This window comes from Phocoena sinus, chromosome 5, assembly GCF_008692025.1.
Source record: "Phocoena sinus isolate mPhoSin1 chromosome 5, mPhoSin1.pri, whole genome shotgun sequence".
In the NCBI taxonomy this organism is placed as follows: Eukaryota; Metazoa; Chordata; class Mammalia; order Artiodactyla; family Phocoenidae; genus Phocoena; species Phocoena sinus.
This window is the reverse complement of record NC_045767.1, coordinates 65,686,323-65,710,347: the sequence shown is the minus strand read 5'-3', so window position 1 is coordinate 65,710,347 and position 24,025 is coordinate 65,686,323. Positions and strand designations below refer to the sequence as shown.

The 24,025-nt window shown below is 35.8% G+C and overlaps 1 protein-coding gene across 6 annotated transcripts in view; it reads right to left on the bottom strand.

Annotated features, from left to right (window-relative positions):
• Positions 1-24,025, bottom strand: part of N4BP2 (NEDD4 binding protein 2) — a 121,201-nt gene that overhangs the window by 21,634 nt on the left and 75,542 nt on the right. For 4 of the 6 annotated variants that reach the window (XM_032632675.1, XM_032632676.1, XM_032632677.1 and 1 more), the window contains 4 exons: positions 20,600-20,788; positions 19,527-19,695; positions 12,602-12,725; positions 7,380-11,420 (listed from right to left, as the gene is read on the bottom strand). In XM_032632675.1, coding sequence (XP_032488566.1) covers positions 11,375-11,420; positions 12,602-12,725; positions 19,527-19,695; positions 20,600-20,788 — 528 coding nt within the window. In that variant the 3' untranslated portion in view covers positions 7,380-11,374. Of the gene's footprint in view, positions 1-7,379; positions 12,726-19,526; positions 19,696-20,599; positions 20,789-24,025 lie in introns of those variants that run through there. The other 2 variants (XR_004350021.1, XM_032632674.1) reach the window with 2 other exon arrangements.

The window sequence follows — 24,025 nt, the reverse complement described above, 5'->3', positions numbered from 1 at the left end:
AGCCCGCATGCTGCAACTACTGAAGCCCATGCACCTAGAGGCCGTGCTCCGCAACAAGAGAAGCCACCACAGTGAGAAGCCTGCGCACCGCAACAGAGCAGACCCCGCTTGCTGCAACCAGAGAAAGCCCGTGTGCAGCAATGAAGGCCTAACACAGCCAAAAATAAAGAAAAAAATAAAAATAAAAAAATTCATCATGCCCATGTGAGGAAGCCTCCATAAAACCCCAATACAATGGGGCTCAGAGAGCTTCCAGGTGGGTGAACACCTTCACACCAGAAGGGTGATACACCCCAACTCCACAGGGACAGAAGTTCCTGAGCTCAGGACCCTCCCAGACCTTGCCCTATGTATTTCTTCATATGGTTGTTCATCTGTATCCTTTATCATGTTCTTTAATAACCTAGTAAACATAAGGAAGTGTTTCAGTGAGCCACTGAGTTCAGTGAGCCACTCCAGCAAATTAATTGAAATTGAGGAGAGGGTCATGAGAATCTCCAATATGTAGCCAGGTCAGACAGAAGTGTGGGTAGGGGCTTCCCTGGTGGCACACTGGTTAAGAATCCACTTGCCAATGCAGGGGACACGGGTTTGAGTCCTGGTCTGGGAAGATCCCACATGCCACGGAGCAGCTAAGTCCGTGCACCACAACTACTGAGCCTGCGCTCTAGAGCCCACGAGCCACAACTACTGAGCCCATGCGCCTAGAGCCCGTGCTCCGCAACGAGAAGCCACCACGACGAGAAGCCTGCACACTGCAACAAACAGTAGCCCCGGCTCGCCGCAACTGGAGAAAGCCCGCATACAGCAACAAGGACCCAACACAGCCAAAGATAAATAAATAAATTTATTTTAAAAAAAATGTTGTGGGTAACCTGGGGACCTACTACTTGTGATTGTCATCTGAAGTGGGGAGGCGGGGCGGGTAAGTCTTGTGAGACTGAGCCCTTAACCTGTGGAATCTGATGCTATCTCTGGGTAGATAGTGTCAAATTGAGTTGAATTGTAGAACACCCACTGGTGTCACAGACAATTGCTTGTTGTGGGCGAAAACTACACACTTGGTGACCAGAAGTGAAGTGTTCTGTGTGAATAGTAAAGGAGACACACAGAAAAGAAACACACAGGAAGCACGACTGGGTTTTCCTAATGCAACCACAGTATCATCATCCCTAAAAGAAGACAAAAAAGTTCTTTAATATAATTAAGTAACCAATCAATCTTTACATTGCCAATTGTCTTGTTATTGTCATAAAAATTTTCATAGTTTTTTTTTCTGAACCAGCACCCAAATAAGGACTACAAATTGCAATGGCTAATATGCCTCTTAAATCTCAGTTTATAGGTTCCCTTTCCCTTTGTGTTTTTTTCTTCTCTTTGTAATTTTTGAAGAAACTGTGTTGTTAGAGTTTCCCACAGTCTGTATTTTGACGATTGCATCCCATGGTGTTAACATATTCCCCTGTCTTCTGTAATTCCTATAAATTGCGTGTTGGATCTATAGGCTTGGTCAGATTTAAGTTGAATTTGGTTTTGTTTTTGACAATATAAGGTGATTTCCACTGATTTTTGAGCAACTGGTTCATTCTATGTATTAGATACCTTTCTGGGATAGTAGAAGCCACCAAAAAAACCCAAAACAAAAACATAATATTCTGCATTCAATCAGATGGGACCACAACTATACAGTTAATGGGGATAAACAACCTGACCCCATTAAAGGCAGGAAATCTTTCCTAACAATATTATCCAATTGATTTTTTAATTCACTGTACTCCAAAGAGGTAGTATTACCAAGATCCACCTAAAGAGAAGCCAATTCATTAGCTTATTATGACAGCCCAGGTAAAATGTGCCTTCCTTTTCTCTTGATAAACTGTAAGTCTGAGCTTCCTAGACTGTTGATTTTAGCTTATATAAAGCTGATAGTGGGAAACCTCCCAAAGGGCATTTGGATAATGGCTTCTGGAACTGTTTGCTCAAAATTACAACATGTGTCTAACTACCAAAAAAATCTGTTTTCATTTCTGACTGCTACAGCCAAGCACAGGTCTCCCAAGAGATACACTATTTACTGTCTACATTGTTTCTGGGCAGCTTGCCGTTTCCAATAAGATTTAAATAGCTTAAGATCCTGGATAACCTCTTCTTTACTTCATTTTACTAACCTGGCTAAGCAATTTTAGCAACCTCATTGTATTATTAGTCAGGGTTCAGTTAACAGAACAAGAACAATTCCAGGTATTTTTTCAGAAAAAGATCTCAGTTACTGTAACCATTGGCTCTACCATGCAGTTTTAGCATTAGCAGAAGTTGGGCAAAGATGACCCAAACCAAACTAAAGCATGTCTAAGCATCAGTTTCCAGAAACAAGCAGACTTTGGCCTCCCCCCAACACCCGGCCCACCAAGTTATTTATTTAGTGGATTTCATAGCAGAGGGTTGAGTTAGTCATTCTCCCTAGTTCATGGCAACTATCACCTTTGTACTGCGTAAGGCCCCTACATTTTATTGATTTATTCCTTTTTTGCTGCCTTCCTCATTTCCATATCCTTTCCTCACCCCCAGGCAAACTTTGTATTTGCATGTGTATCATTGTTATCTGTTGTAAAACATGCATTTTTGGGGTGTATTTTTAATTTACAAATAGTATTGTGCTATGTATCTTTTTTTCCCACATAGCACTGTTTTTAAGATTTATCCACATTGCTGTGTGTACATCATTGCCCATTCTAACTCCTTCACAGTACTCAATAGTGTATTATCCACCACCTTCACATTCTCCCAGTAATGAAGACCTAAATTACCTCCAATTTCCTGCGTCCTTGTGAACTTGTGTAGAAATTCCTTAGGGATACACCCCCCAGCAGTACAACTGCTGTGCCAAAGGATATATAAACATTTTAACTCAACTAAGCACTACCAGAACGCTCTCCAGGTCTCTCACCAGAAGTGCATGAGAGTAACATGTAGCATTGTCCAGGTTTCCATTTTGCCAGACTAATAAGTGTGAGAGAATACCTCATTTTTATTTTAATTGTATTTCTCTTACTAGGAATAAACTTAAGCATCTGTTTATTGGCTTGCTGGCTTTTAGTCTCTCCTTCTGTAAACGGCCTTACCATATTCTTTGACCATTTTCCTGTTAGATTTATTTTTACCAGAGTTCCTCTATATTTAGAAACTAGTTCCTTGTCCCTCAGACATTGCAAATATTTTCTATTGTCACTCATGTTCTTCATTGGGCAGAAAACCTTAATTTTGTTATCAAATGCATCACAGTTTTGCCTTATGGCTTTTGTTTCTGGGTGTTTTAAATTCCTCCCCGTCCCTACGTGACAAAGATGTTTTCCAAAACTATATTTCATATTTAATGAAATCTCAGATGCAGTATATGAAGACGCATACTGATATCAGAGATGTTTAACTGTGGGAAAAAATGGCCAATGGCAATTTGTAAAAAATCTATGGTAAGGCTCATCCCATTTTCAGAAATAATAAATAGTGATTCTTAAAATTGATGACACAATTTTATAGCTTCACGGGTCACAACTGAATCATTAGTCCTTCTGGAGCCCACCTATGTATATGTTTAGGTAGGAATCCATTTTGATTTTAATTCATATAGATCTAGCTTCCTGATCTCAGGAGGCAAGATTTCCATATTTTACCTTTAAATATATTTGTGATTTTTAAATACTCTTGATCAGACTAAAGTAATTCCATTCTATTCTTAAGTATCTGAAGTATTTTACCATGATAGGTGTTGAATTTTATCAAATACTTTTTCCATATCTAGCAAGTTAACCATGATCTTTTTCCTTTTTTCTCCCCTACTGTTACTGTGGTAAATTATATCCTTGTAAAACCCTCTTAGTTGCGATATATTATCCTTTTTATATATCACTGGATTTGTTTTTGTAGTCTTTTGTTAGGATTTCTGCATATATGGTCATTAAGAACATAGGATATATCTTTTATTATGTTTTAATCTATTGTTGCCAATGAAGACAGTTTTTACATGTCTGTTTCTGTTCTCTTATTTCTACTAGTTGGCACTCTTGGTGAATTAGTTCCTTGTATGCTTGGTTATTTTATTATAAACTGCTTGTTTTCCTTGGAAATAATTTGTGGGATTTTTTTTTTTTAATCCACCAAGATGACGGTGTATTCTCCCTGAGAAGATGTGCATTTGCCTCTGCCAGGCAGCTAATGGTGGCATTATCGGGCTGGAACCTCTTCAAACGCACTTCATTGAAGTTTTTTGGACTACCTACATCATGTGACTTTGGGCTGCTAATCTGTGAGGGCCAGTAGTGGTTTTAAGTTTTTATGATTTTTTTTTTTTTTTTTTTGGTCTCTTGCTCTGCTCAGTGCCAAGGCAACTGAGTCTTTTGCAGTCAAAAAGACTGAGTCCTTGCAGTCTTTTGGCAGTGGGAAGGAGGAGAAGGGAAAAATTTCTTCTGATTCATCCCCACTAAGGGTGAAGCCCCTTCAGGTGCTATATTTATGGGGTGTCTCTTAGCCTCCAGGTTTGCTGGCCATTGTCTTTTCTCACTGCTCCCCAGTGAGACTTTGAAAACTGAAGCCAAGGTGACTCGTCATGCTCAATGGTGAAAGGCTGAAAGCCTTCCCTCTACAATCAAGAACAAGACAATGGTGCCTGCTCTTACCACTCCTATTCAACACGGTACTGAAATCTTAGCTAGAGCAATTATTCAAGAAAAAGAAATAAAAGGCAACCAAGTCTGAAGGGAAGAGGTTAAACTGTCTATTTGCAGATGATATAATCTTAATATAGAAAAGTCTAAACATGCCAACAAAAACTGTTAGAACTAATAAACGAATTCAGTAAAGCTGCAAGATACAAAATCAACATACAAAAAGCAGTTGTGTTTCTATACACTAACAATGAAGTATCTGATAAAGAAATAAACAACCCCATTTACAATAGCATCAAAAACAATAAAATACTTAGGAATAAATGTAACCAAGGAAGTGAAAGGTATGTACACTGAAAACTATAAGAGGTTGATAACAGAAAACAAGACACAAATAAGTGGAAAAATTATCTCATGCTCATTGATCAGAAGAGTTAACATTAAAATGTCCATACTACCCAAAACCATCTATAGATTCATTGTAATCCCTATCAAAATTCCAGTGGCATTTTTCACAGAAACAGAACAATCCTAAAATTTGTATGGAACCACAAAAGATCCTGAATAGCCAAAGCAATCTTGAGAAAGAACAAAACTGGAGGCATCACACTTCCTGATTTAAAACTACAGTACAAAGCTATAGCAATCATCAAAACAGACACAGACCAATGGAACACAACAGGGAGCCCAGAAATAAACCCACTAACATCTGACAAGGGAGCCAAGAATACTCAAGGGGAAACAGATACTCTCTTCAATAAATGGTGTTAGGAAACCTGGATAGTCACATGCAAAAGAATGAAATTGGACCACTGTCTTACACCAGTCACAAAATTAAATTTAAATTGAGATTACCCAGAGAAGCGCTCCAGAACCTATGAAAGGTACAATTGTATGGTTATACATGTACAAAAGCCATAAATTTGCAGTATTTAATCTTTTCCCTACAAAAAGTCACTTAAAAATTCAATCAAGAGAGCAAAGTTCAAGTTTACCACCTCCAAAAAGAATTACTTGTTCCCCAAAGTGCTTCCACAATTCTTTATACACAGCTTCTAGTTCTTAGGACATTTACATGTTTACATCTCCCTACCCCAGTTTATTTAGCTTTACATCACTTGTACCAAGTACTGCTTGTACACATGGATGTGATTAATGAATGTTTAAGAAAACACAGAAGTCACTATGCAAATATATTTAGCAGTATCACTAGAAATAACTTATGTACTTAATCTAGTTGCCACAACTGAGTTATTAAATTAAAAGTGATCCCACTAGCAGTTAAATTGTCAACTGAAAACCCATTCCATCAGCCATGTTGGTTACTATTTGGATATTTAAATTTAAATACATACAACTGTGATATCTTTTTTATTATTCCTAGCACATAGTAGTCATCAACAAAGATCTGTTGAATAAACATATAAGAACTAATTTTCACATTACTTGCATTCAGTAATCAAAAATGATGTGGCAGAGACTGCTCTTCATTCCCCTAATATACATTCTCTTTCCTCCAAGAGAATGCCCAAATTTTAGCTGAATATTTGGCAGTCTGAAATAAAGACAATTTCCCAGCCTCTCTTGCAGCTAGATGTGACCACATGACTGAGTTCTGGCCAATGAGATGTAAGTGGAAGTGTCCTGTGGCAGCTTCCATAATTCTTCTATAAAAGATCATGGCACTTGCCTGTTGCTCCCTTCTTTGTCTTCCCTCCAACAGAATGTAGATGTGATGATCAGAGCTGTAGCCACCCACACTGCTTTAGGAAAATGAGAGCCACACCTTGGATATTGTAGAGTGGTGAGCTAAAAGGATCCTAGATCCCCAAAAACCGTGGAAAAAGAGCATGCCCATCAGTCCTGGACTCTCTATATCTCTGAATTTTAAATTAAGAGAAAAATGAACTTTTATCTTTGCCATTGGGAAAATCCATAATACCAGCTTCCCCTGGATAAAGGAGGAAGGCAGATTTATAAACGACAGACTTTCATAGACATATACTGTGGAGCCACATCTCTCTCAGTTGGGGATAATAGGATATTATCTCTTTTTCAGTAATTATTTTTACTGTTAAGACAAATGCTGTTGCTCTATACTAGGAGTCAGAGAATCTAAGTTGAAGTCTCTTACCTCCATCACTAAATAGGCAAATCAGTCTAAGCTTTTGTAACACACCTATGTAATAAAATTCTCTTGAGTCTTAAAATATAATGTATATGAAAATTGTTCCACCATACAAATCACTATACACAAAATAGTTGATGAGACTGTAAGATACCTGTGGATAGAAGCTCTGTCTGTCTCACTTTGTATCCCTAGTAACAAATGCTCAATAAATATTTGTTGAATAAATATTTTTAAGTCCTTGCTAAATGAGTAAATTATTCTGCTTTGGAGGTGAATAAAGTTCAAAGGTCTTTAATATTAATTAAAGTATTACTTGAATCCTTTAGAGATACAATTCTTAATTTTGACATCAGTCAAAAGATATAAGGTTATGAAAAGATAAACCTAGCTAACCCATTTACCTGGTTCAAAAGTAGACCCCTATTTGCTATAGCAAAATAATTTAAACTAGAATAAAAGGTGTGGTACAAAAATGAAAAATTTTTGACCCTTTTCCCTTGAAATTACAAAGTTACACATACACATATATTTTAATATTTAAACCACTAACCCTACCTCATCAAATGAAGGATATCCTCACACTAGACAGTGGTTAAAGTATTTTATTAAATTAAGTACAGAATTTGCAAATGGTTTCATAAGAAATTTTAAAAGCAAAGTTATAAAACATTTTCAATAAAAAAGTACAGAGTTAACAGCAAAATTACATTTTCTTTATAGTACAAATAAAAGTATTTTGTTTCTTATATACTATCTGAAAATTTTATAATATATTCTCCAACTGACAGCTGCAATATATTTTAATGAGAAGTCTCATGGTTAATTCAATCATTTGTTAATCAGGGTTCATCATTTGGACCATAAAATTCAATTGCTCAACTTTAAGGAAAATAATAAAATTCATCATCATGTAATGTGGAGTTATAAAAAGCTCTTCGGGATGTAGATGTATTCTAGCCTTATTTCTCTAATAAATTCTGCAAAGAGACATGAAGTAACACTGTAAACTTGAATTACAATTTAAAAATAAGCACCATTAACATACATTCTACACAAACTGACTTCACCTTTTAAATGACAATTTTTTTTGGCCACGCAAACATTTAAATCTGTTTTCTTTACCATGTAAATAAAAATAAGCAATATTTAACCACTACACAGAAAAATTATCAAACTTCACCTCAATTGCACAATGGAAAAGCACTCAGAAAAAGCACGTGGAAAAAAGCAGCACACATTATTTCTGTCTTTTTTATACATTTTGTCATTTTCTTAAATTGAGAGCAGTTAAAACATTGTCAGAGCAATTTCCTGAGTTTCAAAGTTTCCAATTTCCAGCTCAGAAATAACCAATCTTACTTTTATACATGTCCTTTTCCTAAGCATACAAAACACTTGAATTTAAAAAGAAAAAAGACCAAAATAAAGGATTGGAAACAATCCAACAGAATTATTTAGCTTTTCTTTTCAAAATGTGTTATAATACACAAGACACTTTAAAGTCAGGATTTCTACTATACAATATGTCCTATATTTAAAGGCCTTAGAATTGCAAGTAGTATTGAAACACTAATAAACTGAAGAAACCTCAACTTGAAAACAATATAGAGATATATGAACAGCCAATAAATGTAAGACAACATGCTTCCATTTCTCCTGTTGAAGGAAGGAAATGAATAGTTGGAAATACTGTTAAGAGTCCCCTCATTCCAGCGCCACTTTCCCTGTGGTTTCCACATTAGTTCTCTTTTTCCCCTGGTAGATACTGGTAAGAGACTATTGAAAGAACGTAACTGTTACTAAACTCTTGCAAATTATAGAAGTGTTATAGTTTGTTTTTTTTTTTTTTGCGATACGCGGGCCTCTCACTGTTGTGGCCTCTCCCGTTGCGGAGCACAGGCTCTGGACGCGCAGGCTCAGCAGCCATGGCTCACGGGCCCAGGTACTCCACAGCATGTGGGATCTTCCCGGACCGGGGCACGAACCCGTGTCCCCTGAATCGGCAGGTGGACTCTCAACCACTGCGCCACCAGGGAAGCCCTATACTTTTAAAATGTTAATAACTTTGCAAAGAGCCATTCTAGTAAGTCATATATCAGCACAAATATACCAATACATACATCAAAACTTCGATAATCCCCACATTATCATTAGTTTTGACACACAGGATTTAGAAATGGGCAAAAGAGAAAAATGTGATAATCCTCAAACTCTGTTTACCTTTGGCATACAGGATTTAGAAACAGGCAAAACAAGAAAGGGGCAATTATAAAATTTTCTTTCATAATTATGTGTTGGTTAAACTATGCTACATAGTGGGGTAGGAGGCAGTTTGGTACTAAACAACTTCATAAAAACATTTATGATGCTCAAAATTTGCCTATATATTTATAGATGATTAAGAAGAAATACCCTAGATTTACCAAATAAAGCATAAAATTAGAGTTGATACAGTACAAAACATAGGTTCTTTCATTTGGTTTCTGCCCACAAAATATCCCACCTCTTGTTCTGTTTGACTGCTCCCACATCAATCATAATTATAATAAATAATACTGAAATAAGTCTAGCTGAAGTGCTCAAAAGTGATGTTTTTTAAAAACTGGGTAAGGAAATATAAAAACACAGAAAATGAGTATGCAGCTGCACACACTAGAATAATTCTAGGTTTTAGTATTGTTATTCACATTTCTTAAATCATATCAATTTATATGTAGAAAGATTTTATTTCATTAACAGTTGTAGTTTTGTAATAAGTTGCTGAAAGGAATTGCCTTATTTTTAATGTACACAATTCTTCTAGACATCACAAAAAACATAATGCCAAACTGTTGGCATTCTTTTCTTTTTTTTAACAAATTACCACAAACATAACAAATGTGAATAATACTTCAATACCAGTCACTATTTCTAAGTAATAAACATATATTTTTATTTTTGTGGAAATAAATTCAATGATATGGCTCTTCTTTTACAAGCATGCTTTCATGATATATAAAAACATTTTTTGAATTTTATTTTCATTAAAATGTCTGTTCTTTTGGGAAACCATTCTGAAATTCAGGATTCTTTCAGTAATAGCTCAATTGTATCATTCCTGATCCAATTAATTTTTTAAGCTTATCAAAAAACAATACAATTGTTTGCTAAAATTACATATGTTGAAAATATCCTTCATATCCAAAGTCAAATTTATTTAAGCCAGTGTCTCACATTGGAAAATTATACTTCGCCACACTAAACTTGTGTGTAAAGGAAATTATAACTGACATACTAACAGGACTTTTTTAGCTCACCAAAAAACAGAAGTCAATGAAAGTTTCCTTTCAGAAAGTTGGTTCTTTTTAAAAATAAAGGTAAAAAACTTTTAAATTGTAAGAATTTCTTTTATGATTATATCAAAAAAGTTTTCTATATCTATTTAAGTTAATAGGATTTTGACCTACTGTAGTTTAGAAATTACATGCCTCAAATATAAAATATAGCTCTTTAGTACTGTCTTCAATACCACTTACACAGACAGTTCTGTAAGACTAGAAGCAGTTTTTATAAGACAGCAGCACTTGGTAGATATCTAACCATTTCTCCTTCTCTGAAAACTTGCCTGCCTGTGGAAGGTATAAAACTGCAATATAATCTCAGACTCCAACTTTACTCCTAGAAAATGTACACACACAGAACAAAGGAACAAAAGGTAAGAGATCACGATCATATACAAAGCAGAGGAAAGTGCAACAGCATGTCTTCCTTCCTGTAGGATACAGCAAAATGATTTTTTTTGTATTGTTTTGAAATCAAAAAGCACTCAAGTGTTTTTGTTAGATCTCCTTTCTTTCATTACTACTGGTACTAGTACTTTTTTTTTTTTAAATTAATTTATTTACCTTTGGCTGCGTTGGGTCTTCGTTTCTGTGCGAGGGCTTCCTCCAATTGCGGCAAGCGGGGGCCACTCTTCATTGCGGTGCGCGGGCCTCTCACCATCGCGGCCTCTCCTGTTGCAGAGCACAGGCTCCAGACGCGCAGGCTCAGTAGTTGTGGCCCACGGGCCCTGACGCTCCGCGGCATGTGGGACCCTCCCAGACCAGGGCTCAAACCTGTGTCCCCCACACTGGCAGGCAGATTCTCAACCACTGCGCCACCAGGGAAGCCCAGTACTTCTTTTTTAAATACAAGCTTTTGAAGGGCTTGTATTATGAACCAGGTCTCAAAGCACTTTAAATACCTCTCATAGAAGCCTTTAAGACTTTACTAAATGTCAAACAACAATTAATATAAAGGTTACATTTTCTGTCTGAGAAAGAATCAGAGCATTTCAATCTTTAAAACTGCAGCTGATAATTTTCTTAGATATTTTGTAATCAGTAAAAATTCTCTTTAATACTTTTAATAGACTACATATTTGGCATGTGATTCAGTAAAAAATTAAACTTCTCTTGAATTTTGAAAAACAATGTTTTTCTGTTTTATAACTGGACATTACTTCTAATAAAACACACATTTACAGTACAGTTGACTAAATTACTGCAAATAAAACTAATTTTAACCTACAAACCTTCACACTTTTAAGTCAAGGACATTTATTTTACTTTAGCATGACTTTCAAGCACCCTGGTTTAATTTCAGAGAACCTGCAGAAATGAAAAAAAGAGTTATTTTAAAGATAAGAATTTCAAACTGATTAAGAAACATAATCTTGTAATCAATTCAAGTGCCTATGGTAAACATAATATTCACTATCAAAACACTCTCCTTTAAGTTAAATCCAGCACTAATATCTATGCTTATGTTCCTTTTAATCTATTGTCAAAATAAATACATGACTAAGGCTGCGGGTTATTCCTAATTAAGTATGACAATTTAAGATTTTTTAAAATTCTCAAGCCTGAATTTGACCCTCATGAACAACAGCACGCTGCATGAAGGAGAAGACGATGTCTGCATTACATTATTTCTATGCATTGTAACAGTACAAAGAAATCTCTAATAGGTAAGTCTGATTCATCAGGCCATGAAATGCTTTCAACTCCCTCACTGTGAAATTTAAAGAAACACAAGTCTCTAAAACAGATCATCAATCCCAACATGATAATGTTGTGGTCTAACTACTCCTTTTGTAAAAGTAACTCTAAAATGTCATCTATTTTCATGCTCAGAATTAACACTACCATTTTCTATAATATAGCCAACATTTTATTACATGACATAAACAAAATATGCTACATTCATTGAAACTGAAGTAAGGGAAGGAGGGTACTTAGATTCCTCATAACCACTTAATGAAAAAGGACATTTCATGTTTGTCAGCTAAGATCAATAATGGCACTTAATTCATGAAGATGTGTAAATTCGTAACTGACTGGAGATTTCCACTAATGTTTAAATACATCCAAATTATAACCACATTTTAGCAGAAGCTCCAACTCCTTCCAAAATCCACAGACATGTTATTTCTTTTCAAAGGAATTAATTAAACAGCAACCTTAAACTATGATATGTATAATCTAACTACCTTGAATGATACATTATCAAAAAAACACAGATATACTTAGTTTCTTTTAGATTTTTAATTTATGATAGAAATAGTTTTGTCAAATGATTACTTCAATAACAAACATTTTTCTTTCATTTCTGGTTTAGTGGACATAATAGAAAGGAATGTTATATATCATAATCTAGTCATGAATTTATGGCTAGAATCAGATGGTTAAATTTAGTTAACTATTTTAACAAATTGTTCTGAGCAAACTATTAGTGTTTACCATCTGCATATGGGCAACTGCCATTATCGATAACAGAAATCTATACTCACCTGAAGCTATGGCTTGTGAGGTATTTAATGACAGCTGGTTTGATGCGAGCAACTCCTCCCTGGCTGTGGTTTCCTCTCCCCGTAATCACAGAAAGATAGGGCTTACCACCATTCTGCTTAAATTCTGTTACAACAGGAAGTGGAACCATTAAAATTGATCTATCTTACATTCTCAACAGAAAACAAACCTTTACTCAAACACGTATGAAATAATTTTCATGAGGATTTAGAGATTTATCAGTTCAAAAATCCCCAAATTAATGTTTTTAAATGTACTGTTTCACCTACACTTTATGTATGGAAGCTTCCTAGCAACTCATCCACCTAAAGACTTAAGTGGGACTTCTCCTGTGGGGAAAGAGATTTCCATGTGTTATCAGAATTTCTCTCTGAAATAATGATAACAACAATAATATTAATGATACTTAACAATTATTACACACATGGAGTCAGGCATTGCTTTAAGTGACTTATATTTATTAACTAAGAATCTTTACAACAACTCTATTACTCTGAAGCCACGCAGCTTTGGTCTGATTAGCAGCTCTGCCACTAAATGACTGTGTGATAGGACCATGGACGATTATTTAGCTTATCTGTGCCTATTTCCTTAACAATAAAATGGGGTATAAGGCAACTGCTTTACAGAATATCATCCTCAGGAAGAGCCATTAGCAAATCCACTAATTATAGCACGGACTGCAGTCTTACTGCTAAAGATAATCAATTATTAACTTAAGAAACTCTTCCAAACTGATGATTTTAAAATATCAAATGAACCTGAGACTCTTAAAAGACCACAGCTTCTGCTTTGGAAGTGACCTTGTGAAAATCAAGTATATAAATCCTGAAAGTCAGTAATAGCTACAATAAAATAACAAAAAAAACTTGTTAATAATAGGAGTTGATTTAGTAATTCAATAGATACTTGTTCCTCAGTTATAAATAGCACAAGTTTTGGGCTTCCCTAGTGGCGCAGTGGTTGAGAGTCTGCCTGCCGATGCAGGGAACACGGGTTCGTGCTCCGGTCCGGAAAGATCCCACATGCTGCGGAGTGGCTGGGCCCGTGAGCCATGGCCGCTGAGCCTATGCATCCGGAGCCTGTGCTCCGCAACGGGAGAAGCCACAACAGTGAGAGGCCCGCGTACCGCAAAAAAAAAAAAAAAGCACAAGTTTTGACCTTTAGCACAAAATACATATACACATAAACATTCCATATTCTGCTCAGTAAGTTGCCCTAAGACTCCATCAGATCCACAGATTGTTTTTCGAGTCTCATATCTCCAGGGCAATATTTAGACTAGAATTTTAGTGGATATGTTGGTCCTGCATTTATAATTCCTTCTTTGCTTAAGATCCACCTCCATAACTTCAAGCAACATTTTGTTCAAAATTCAGCTCTCTCTGGGTGATGGCTATACACGGGTATTCACTTTGTAAAAAGTTTTTATGCTACACAATAATTATTTGTGCATTGTTCTTTATGTATGTGATATTACAAATAAATGCTTACTTTAAAAAAAATATCTCAACTAACCATAATTCAGCTCTCATCACTCCTTCACTACCGCTCCTCTCATCAGTTAAGTCAGTCATTTACAGCATTTCACCTTTCAATAGTTTACTTACTGCTCTGAAAATGTTCTCACATGCCTCAAAGTAGGGTGTCAGAGGATGTTTATTGAATGAATATAATATGCTTAGTTTCCCAAATTTCAGGTTAATCCTGCTTACCACCTTTTTTAACTGATTTTTAAGCATATCTCAGATTTCTTATCATTTCAACTGTAAATATTTCAGTATGTATTCAAAAAGGACCCTTTAAAAAAACATAACCACAATGTCACCATCATATGGTACAAAGTAAAAAATAGCTCCTTAATGTGTTTCTAAAAATGGCTAAAAATGTCCCCCAGTAGTCTCAAAAAAATGTTTTTACTGTGACTTGTTTGAATCAGGGTTGAAACAAGTCTCCACACATTGTATTTGGTTGATATATTTCTTAATTTTTAATCTAAAGGTTCTCCTTCCCGTGTGTGTGTGTGTGTGTGTGTGCTTTCTTTTCTTATCTTTTTTTTTTTTACAATTTGTTGAAAAAATTAGATCATTTATCCTAGATATTTACAGTCTGGATTTTGCTGACTGTATCCCCATGGTGCCATCTAACATGTTCCTCTGTTCCCTATAAATCTGTATAAAGTAGTAGTCAGATCTAAAGGCTCTACCTGCTTCTGGTTATTTGGGGGCAAAAGAAGCTTCATGAGTAGTAGTGGTGTATATTTCAATAAGAAGACACAAAAGGTTCAGATATCTTTTTTGTTTTTTAATTCATCCCCAATTTTGACAATCATCTTTTATGACTAAAAGCAATGCGGGGCAGAGCCACAGATTTTTCACCTGGACACATTTCTATTCAACAATACTACCATCTGCTGGTGATGTCAGTAACTACAGGCTACCACAGGTAGCACGCACAAGATGGGCTTTGGCTTCCAAAAAGGGTTTGTATCTTGAGTCTGATCCAGTATCACCTTACACAAATTATTTAACACTTTTATTCTCATAATTTTTTCTATTGAGATAAAATTCACCTAACATAAAATTCATGATTTTAAAATGTACAATTCAGTAGTTTTTAGTACATTATTACAATGTTGTGTAACCATCAACATGATCTAATTCCAGAACATTCCATCATCTCAAAAAGAAATTCTGTTCCTGTTAGCAGTCAATCTCCATCCCCCCTTTCCAGTCCCAGCAAACATTAATGTACTTTCTGTTTCTATTGATCTGCCCATTCTAGACATTTCATGTACAATAAATGGAAATCGTGTAATATGTGGCCCTTTGTATCTGGCTTCTTTCACACTGCATAATGTTTACAAGGTTCATCCATGTTGTAGCACGTATCAGCATTTCATTCCTTTTTATGGCTGAATTATATTCCATTGTATGGATATACCACATTTTTTCCATTCACCAGTTGATAGATTTGGGTTGTTTCCACCTTTTGGCTATTATGAACATTCATGTACCAGCTTTTGTGTGGATGAATTGTGTTTTCAATTATCTTGTGTACAAACCTAGGAGCAGAACTGCTAGGTTATATGGTAGCTCTGTGTTTAACCTTTCAAGGAATGTCAACCTTTTCCACAGTGGTTGTACCATTTAACATTCCCACCAGCAATATATGAGGGTTCCAATTCTCTATACCCTTACTGACACTTATTATTTTCCACTTTATTAAACTGTTGATATCATCAGTTTCCCTACTATAAAATGAGAGGAATACCTACCCTTTATTCAGTCATTTATTCAAAAGTTTTTTAAAGTGGTGAATGAAAGGCTCAATATACAATAATGATTCAATAATCATCATTGACTCAATTCTTGGCCAAAAAGATGGACATTTAATAATCAATTATACAACAAGCTTTTTATAAGTACTGTGATACAGAGGAGTACTATGAGAGGCTTTTAATAGGGAGCCTAACTTAATCTGGAGGTTAACAAATGATAATGTAGATAAACATAAAGAAAAGGAGAAGAAGCAAAACACGAGATGAGAATGTAGAGACAGGCCAAGGAACAATTACGTAGGGATCTGGGAATTTATGCTAAATGAAACATAGCAACCTGTACTTTTTATCACAATGCTAACCATTTATGTAACTATTTATTCACTGTCATCTATCCTACTAGACAGCAAACTCCATAAAGACAGGGATTGTGTGTCTTTTTCACTGCTTTATCCCTGATGTCTAGAATATAGAAGATAATCAAATTTTACTGAGTAAATGATTTACTCAACCTCTATAGACAAAATATTCCCTTATAATACTTCCATATAATACTTCTACTTTTCTTTTCTCCAGATTAAATAATGTATTTAAACCGCTCTTAAATTTTCTCTTTTCTAATCTTTATTGTTTTCTAGTTCTTTCTCCAAGATTTTCAAAATTCTATTTAAAAAACAACTGGGGGAGGGGGATCCTCTACTTTATCAAAGAATGTCTGCTAATAAACAGAGAAGGAACACAAAATTATAAAACACCATTATGAGAACTTCCCTGGTGAGTGGTTAAGAATCCTCCTGCCAACGCAGGGGACGTGGGTTTGATCCCTGGTCCTGGAAGATCCCACATGCCGCGGAGCAACTAAGCCCGTGCGCCACAAGCACTGAGCCTGTGCTCTAGAGCCCGTGAGCCACAACTACTGAAGCCCGCATGCCTACAGCCAGTGCTCTGCAACAAGAGAAGCCACCGCAACTAGAGAAAGCCCACGTGCAACAACAAAGACCCAACACAGACAAAAATAAGTTTTAAAAAATAAATTTTTTTAAAACACCATTATGCAACCACCAATATAATAATTGATTCAGACAAGGATCATCTGTGGATGCTAAAATCATTAGGCAAAATGAGAACAGTTATTCACACAGTCACAAAGTATCAATCACCAAAATTTACTAATTGATTACAAAGGGAGAAAAGGTACATTTACAAAGTGAAATCTGATATGATAGAGTCCCACATTAAGCTAAGAAGTCAAACTTAACACCACCAATACTGGGGCAAACTGACCATATATGTCTCTTGATTAGTTCCCCAAGGATGACCTAACATCTCCTATGCAGTGTTTTCACCAAGAAAATTTTAAACTGAATCAAATCATGAAGAAACCATTAGACAAAGTAAAATTGTAGGGCAATCTACCAAACAACTGGCGTGGAGTCTTTAAAAGTGTCAATAACATGGAAAACAAAAAACAGACTGAGGAACTCTTCTATATTATAGGAGGCTACAGATTTGGGACAATCAACTGGAACATATGATGCATGACTAGATCCTGGATTGGGGGTGGAACACGGCACAGCTACATAGGACATTTCCATATAACTGGAAAAATCTGAATATGGCCTGTATATTAGACAACATCATTATAACAATGTTAAATGTCTTAAAAGTGATAATGTATTGTGATTATGTAGGAGAATGAATTTGTCCTCAAGAGATAAACATGCTGAGGTATGCAAAAGTAAAGCACCACAATGTTTAATGAGACTTATTATCAAATGGTTCAGCAGAAAAAAATTCTAGAGAGATAATAAACAAATGTGGCCAAATGTTGACGACTGATCAATCCAGGTAAAGGACATATGTACAATTCATATATTGTACAAAATTTGTACAATATGTCTATTGTACAATTCTTTCAACTTCTCTGCAGGTTTTTAATTTTTCAATATAAAAAGCTAGGAAAAAGGATAATGATAAGAGGACACATGTTGATATGCAAAATAAAGCTCACTGCAACATTATAATTAAACGTCCATCAACAGAGGGATGGATACATTATGATAAGGTCACACAATACTACACAGCAGTTATAATTTAAAAAACACTCAATCCGTCGAGATGAGTAGATCTTGAAAACTGTATTGGGTAAAAATAAAATAAGTGGCTTGGCTGACGATATAGTGTGACACCATGTATGTTCATTTTTTAAAACTCACAAAAAGGATACTATAGACCAATTATGGATGAATGTACAATACACGTAGTAAAGGTATTTTCAAAACTGTCCAGGATGATGCAGACCAAACTGAAGGATGTTGATTTCCATCAGAAGGGGAGAGAAGAAAGAGAAAAGGATTGGGGATAATGCAAAGGGAGGAACAACAACAACAAAAAATATATATATGAAGCACATACAGTAAAATGTTATCACTTGTTACTTACATTCATGGGTACACAGGTGTTCGTTATTTTACTCGCAACTTTTTCAATGTGGTTTTCATGATAAAGTTTTTATATCAATTATATTTAATCAAGCATTTAATTACAACTGAATTGTAAAAGCTATATGTGCTGAACTGATAAACCTATATAACATATAGTATAAAACTTTCTAAAATATATACAAATTAATTAACCAGAACAATACAGCTATCAATGACACAGCAGTATTATTGAACCACAGGGTAGTAACTGAGGCATGGATTCCATGTCTCCACAATAAAATGTAAGACAAAGAGAAAGCCAAGTTGAGAATTCAAAAATATCCTAGTAGTGCTAAGAGGAGATGACTCCCTAGTATTAGAGTCTGGGGTACTACAACAGATTGAATTTTCCCAAGTGCTACCATCTGGTGATGAAAAGGAAACAAGATGATAAACCAACAAGATACTTTAATGTATATAAAGTACATGATATTGATTGTAAGAGGCAGGCAGTAGCATTCCTACTGACCCGCAAAGACAAAATACAAGCAGAAAGGGAGAAGGGCATACTACCAAAATGTAAACGCCCATAAATCCTGCCTTTATGATAATTCTACAAAAATCCTATCACCTAATTTACTTCTGCACTTTTTTTTTTTTTTTTTTTGTGGTACGCAGGCCTCTCACTGTTGTGGCCTCTCCTGTTGCAGAGCACAGGCTCCGGACGCGCAGGCTCAGCGGCCATGGCTCACGGGCCCAGCCACTCCGCGGCATGTGGGATCTTCCCGGACCAGGGCACAAACCTGTGTCCCCTGCATCGGCAGGTGGACTCCCAACCACTGTGCCACCAGGGAAGCCCTACTTCTGCCTTTTATTAAACATCTGTTGAGCAACTGACATCTAATAAATATCTATTAGCTTTAATAAGTGTCTACTGGACAAAGATGTATTATATTCCTGAATGGTCCAGAGGATTCTCAGATTACATCATGCCCTCCCTTTGACAATTATAACAAAGGAATACAAATGTAACTGAAACAGGAAAATAAAAATGTTAATGCACATGGCAGTTAGAATTCTTTCCCAAGGTTTTCTTGAAGAATGACTCTAATACAAACATCTATAAATGTGGCACAGATATCCTCAGCCTGCACATTCAGACTTCCTTGAATTTGTGAAAATCTGTCATGACTATAGTCCTACCTTCAGTTTTCTGCTGTAAAACTGTCATCAAATGTTCTATAGCCTCATCCACATGCAGCCCATGGAGGTCTAAAACATTCTGTGGCAGCAGGGAGGCATTGACTTTCTCAAAGATCTCCACAGCAGCAAGGTGATTGGCTTCTTTCATCTTCTGCTCATGGAGACTACCCTTTAATTATAAACAACATATCATCAGTAATCACTTTTGATATCTGCTACTTAGTAAGCAATGAGGAAACAAATAGTGCCCCAAATAAAAGGAAGAACAAAAAAGGCAACAACAAATGTAAACTTTTAAATAATGCAATGGGCTAATATGCAAGAATGCACCAAAATTTAGGTGAATTTCAGTGGACAAACAACATAGTTATTAAACTACTAAATCATCATTTCTAACACATTCTCTGATCCAAAAATCATAGGAAAGGGACACTTAAATAAACAACACACATCTCAAGAAGGAATCCACTGGTTTATCTTCTGATAATCCTGAGTCTCAACCCTTTAAAACCTTGCAGTTACCCCTGAAGTCATTCCTCAAGGTTTGCTATTATTGCTCACAAGGTTATACCGGTTTGATACCTTTTTCTGCTCCATCATAAAAAAGTAAGCGATATGGAACCACAGAAAACAAAAAGTAAATCAATCAGGTTTCTTGTAATACCATGCTGTATGAGACCAGGTAGAAATTTTACTTCCCTGAGAGATATTAATGTAACTTTCTTTTTCTGACTGACAGTGATACACAACTTAAAATTCAAGCATGATAGAAAGCACAAGACCTCTGTAATCCCACCCTGGGATGGCCAATATTAACATTCTGCTTCCTTTCCTCCAGAAAATTCATGTCTGTTTAGAAGCAGTACTGAATGAGAGAATCCAACCTAAAAGAAAATATGGACTGTCGGAGGAATTCTCAGAACCATACATTTCTTACATATTAGGATACTTTATATCACTTATACAATGTACATTCCCCAGAATAACTTAATCAAGTCACAGTATGAGTATTATCTGCTTCAAGATTATTCAGACGTTGTAAGTGACAAAGAAAAAATAATTTTCCTCTTTACTTGTTGGGCATAAAACGTGGCAACGTTTTTCTTCCCCATCCGATAAGCTTCTTTTGCCTTGCTATAGCATTCCATCCTCTTCTGCTGGTGCAGGAAAGCCTCTGCCCTGTAGTCATCATACTCTGGGTACTCAAAATCCTGGAAAGATGGTTCGCTTGGTATATCTTCAGTCTCTTTCAATTTCTTTGCCTGTACAGTGTTACACAATAAGTAAAATACAAAAGAAAGTAGAAAGCACAAACTTTACCTTCAAAAAAATGTATATGAAAACTGGGCTCTACTAATTTTTATCTTTCTTCTTAAAAAACAGACTCTCCCTGCTGTCTATCTAGTAAGTCATGCACTTAGCAACTATTGTTAACCTTTTCATGCCATAAGGGTACTCCTTCTTTAACCATTCTTATCTTAGAAGATGTTAAAAAGTTCTCTAAAATTATGAAAATAAAAAAAATCAAGCCAAAAGAGAGAATATAAGATATTCAAGGAATGATGCTCATTTATCTAAATGCAATATTTTCCACATTTTAGTTTGTAAACCCATTCAAAGGATCAGTCCAACCACTGAAGGAAGTAATGGCATATTTCAAAATTTTTTATAAACCAATTGAGAAAGTAATTGAATAATATTCTTGTTAAAACAGAAAGGCATGTGGAGTAACCATGCCTTATAGTAGGTAAAAAATCATAAGGAGGTTTATGGGCAGTTTTCAACCAGCTAACTACCAACTAGCCGCTATGGTAGTGTTGACTTCTTGAGTTTTCTGAAGTATCATCAAGTAGTTGTTACCCATATGAGACCCTGAATTAAAGAAACTAAACTAACTCTAATTTAAAACACAAGGTTAATGAAAATAATAATTATTATACAAATATGCCTCAATACTCTCCACCAAATAGAAAAGAATAAAATTAATGCGTCACCATATTCCTAACTCATTACCACAGTCAAAAATCTGTAAATATAGTCAGTTTATTTTTTGCAACAAACCCAAGGCTCTCTCTTACCTAAGAATATTCATAGGACCTACATCCTTATGTCACACTCAGTAGTCAAGCTTCACAAGCTTCTTTCATATTAACGTTTAAATATTCTGTGAGTATATGGCTTGCATCCCTGATAAAATCAAAGATTTTCCAGGGAGAGGATAATAAAAACACTTTCTATGACCTTTGAAAAGCCCATAGTGCGTAACAATATGGACATAAACATTTCATAGCTTTAAAATCTCTCTGTGTTGGTGTTCATAGTAAAAAATGCAAATACATTTGGTTCTCTGGGAAGGGACCCTTCATTGCTTATTTTTAAAAAAGAAAAAACAGGGAATTCCCTGGCAGTCCAGTGGTTAGGACTCGGCACTTTCACTGCCAGAGGCCGGGGTTCAATCCCTAGTGGGGAAACCAAGATCCCGCAAGCTGCATGGCGTGGCCCAAAACAGACAGTACATAATGAGAGACACTTTATCAAATAGCTACTCTCTTTTTAAATAAAACCAAAATTTATTTTTACATCCCTTTCATAGTGATGTGGTTTACTTCATTAACAAGGGCCAAATGAAATACGTGCTGCCTAAGAATTTATGTAATTAGTGTCACTTGAAAGTGTGATGGACTATTATACCAAAACCATTTCCAATGGTAACAAACTTGCAAATTTTATTAAAGGGTAAAGGGAAAAAGTAGTAGTATTAATAAAACACAGTTTTAAACAAATGTTAGTTTCTTGAACAAAGCAGACAAACCAAAATGTTACTGGTATCATGATATTCCCCTTTAGTATCTCTGATCCCTTGGGATCCTGGGATATCAAAGACAGACTATTCTGTTCACAAATCTTAAAAGATTTTTATCCGTGTTGTGACACCTACCTACGTTTTTTTGAGAAAGGCTAAGAATAATCTCCAGTATAACTTACCCAAATTTACGTTCTGGCCAACATTTACACAACTCACAAACCCTTTTCTGATTCCAACATTTTCTAACCATCTCCCACTTTGAGCAAGCACACTTTGTCCCCATCACTTCCTCTATCGCCATAATGACCAAGAGTGCCTTGCTCTATTATCAGGTGAAAAAGTAATCTTCGTTCCCAGTTTGGCACTGAAGGTCTCATCATCATCTTGTACACTCCCTGAATCTTATAATATACTGCACCTACCCATGATGAACACAGGCATCAGCAGTACACTTGGTTCCTGTTCCGTGTACACACTAACAGATCACATGAAAACCAAAATTACCTAAGTTCTACATATCAGCTAAGTGATGGTGAAATATTCAAAGAAATAAGGCAACATACAAGTGGTGCTCCACTATCCCTGAGTGGTCTTATTAATGAGCAAGTATAGCAGGATGATTGAGGACTGTTTAAAAAAGAAAAAAAAGCCTAAAACGAATACAAGATTAATATACAAAATCAATTGTATTTCTATGTATTTGCAATGTACAATCCAAAAATAAAATTAAGAAACCAATTTCATTTATAATAGCATCAAAAAAATAAAATGCTTAGAAATAAATTTTTTAAAAGGCATGTAAAACTTATACTCAAAACTACAACAGGGGCTTCCCTGGTGGCGCAGTGGTTGAGAGTCCGCCTGCCGATGCAGGGGACATGGGTTCGTGCCCCGAGCCGGGAAGATCCCACATGCCACGGAGCGGCTGGGCCCGTGGGCCATGGCCGCTAAGCCTGCACGCCCAGAGCCTGTGAGGCCACAACAGTGAGAGGCCCGCGTGACGCAAAAAAAAAAAAAAAACAAAAAACTACAACACACTGTTGAATGAAGTTAAGAGGACCTAAATAAATCGAAAGGTACTCTATATTCATGAATTGGAAGACAATATTGTTAAGATTGCAATACACCTCAAATTGATCCACAGGCTCAACAAAATCCCCATGAAAATTCCAACTGGCTTCTTTGCAGAAATTGACAAGCTGATCCTAAAATTCACATGGAAATGCATGAGGACCAGAATAGACAAAATAATCTTGAAAATAGTTGAAAACTCACACTTCCTAATTTCAAAACTTACTACAAAGCTACAGTAATCAAGACTGTGGTACTGGCATAATGAGAAACATACAGATCGACAGAATGAAACTGAGAGTCTAGTTATAAATTTATAGTCAATTCATTTTCAACTAGGGTGCTAAGAAAATTCAGTGGGGAAAAGCAGTCTTTGCAACAAGTGGTGCTGTTGACAACTGGATATCCACATGCAAAAGAACAAACCTGGACCCCTATCTCATACCATACACAAAAATTAACCCAAAATAGATCAAAGCTCTAAATGTAAACACTAAAACTATAAAACTCTTAGAAGAAAACTCAGGTGTAAATCCTCATGACCTTGGATTAGGCAATAGTTTCTTAGATATGACACCAAAAGTACATCCAACAGGTTCCTGTTTCAAGATGGCGTAAGAGT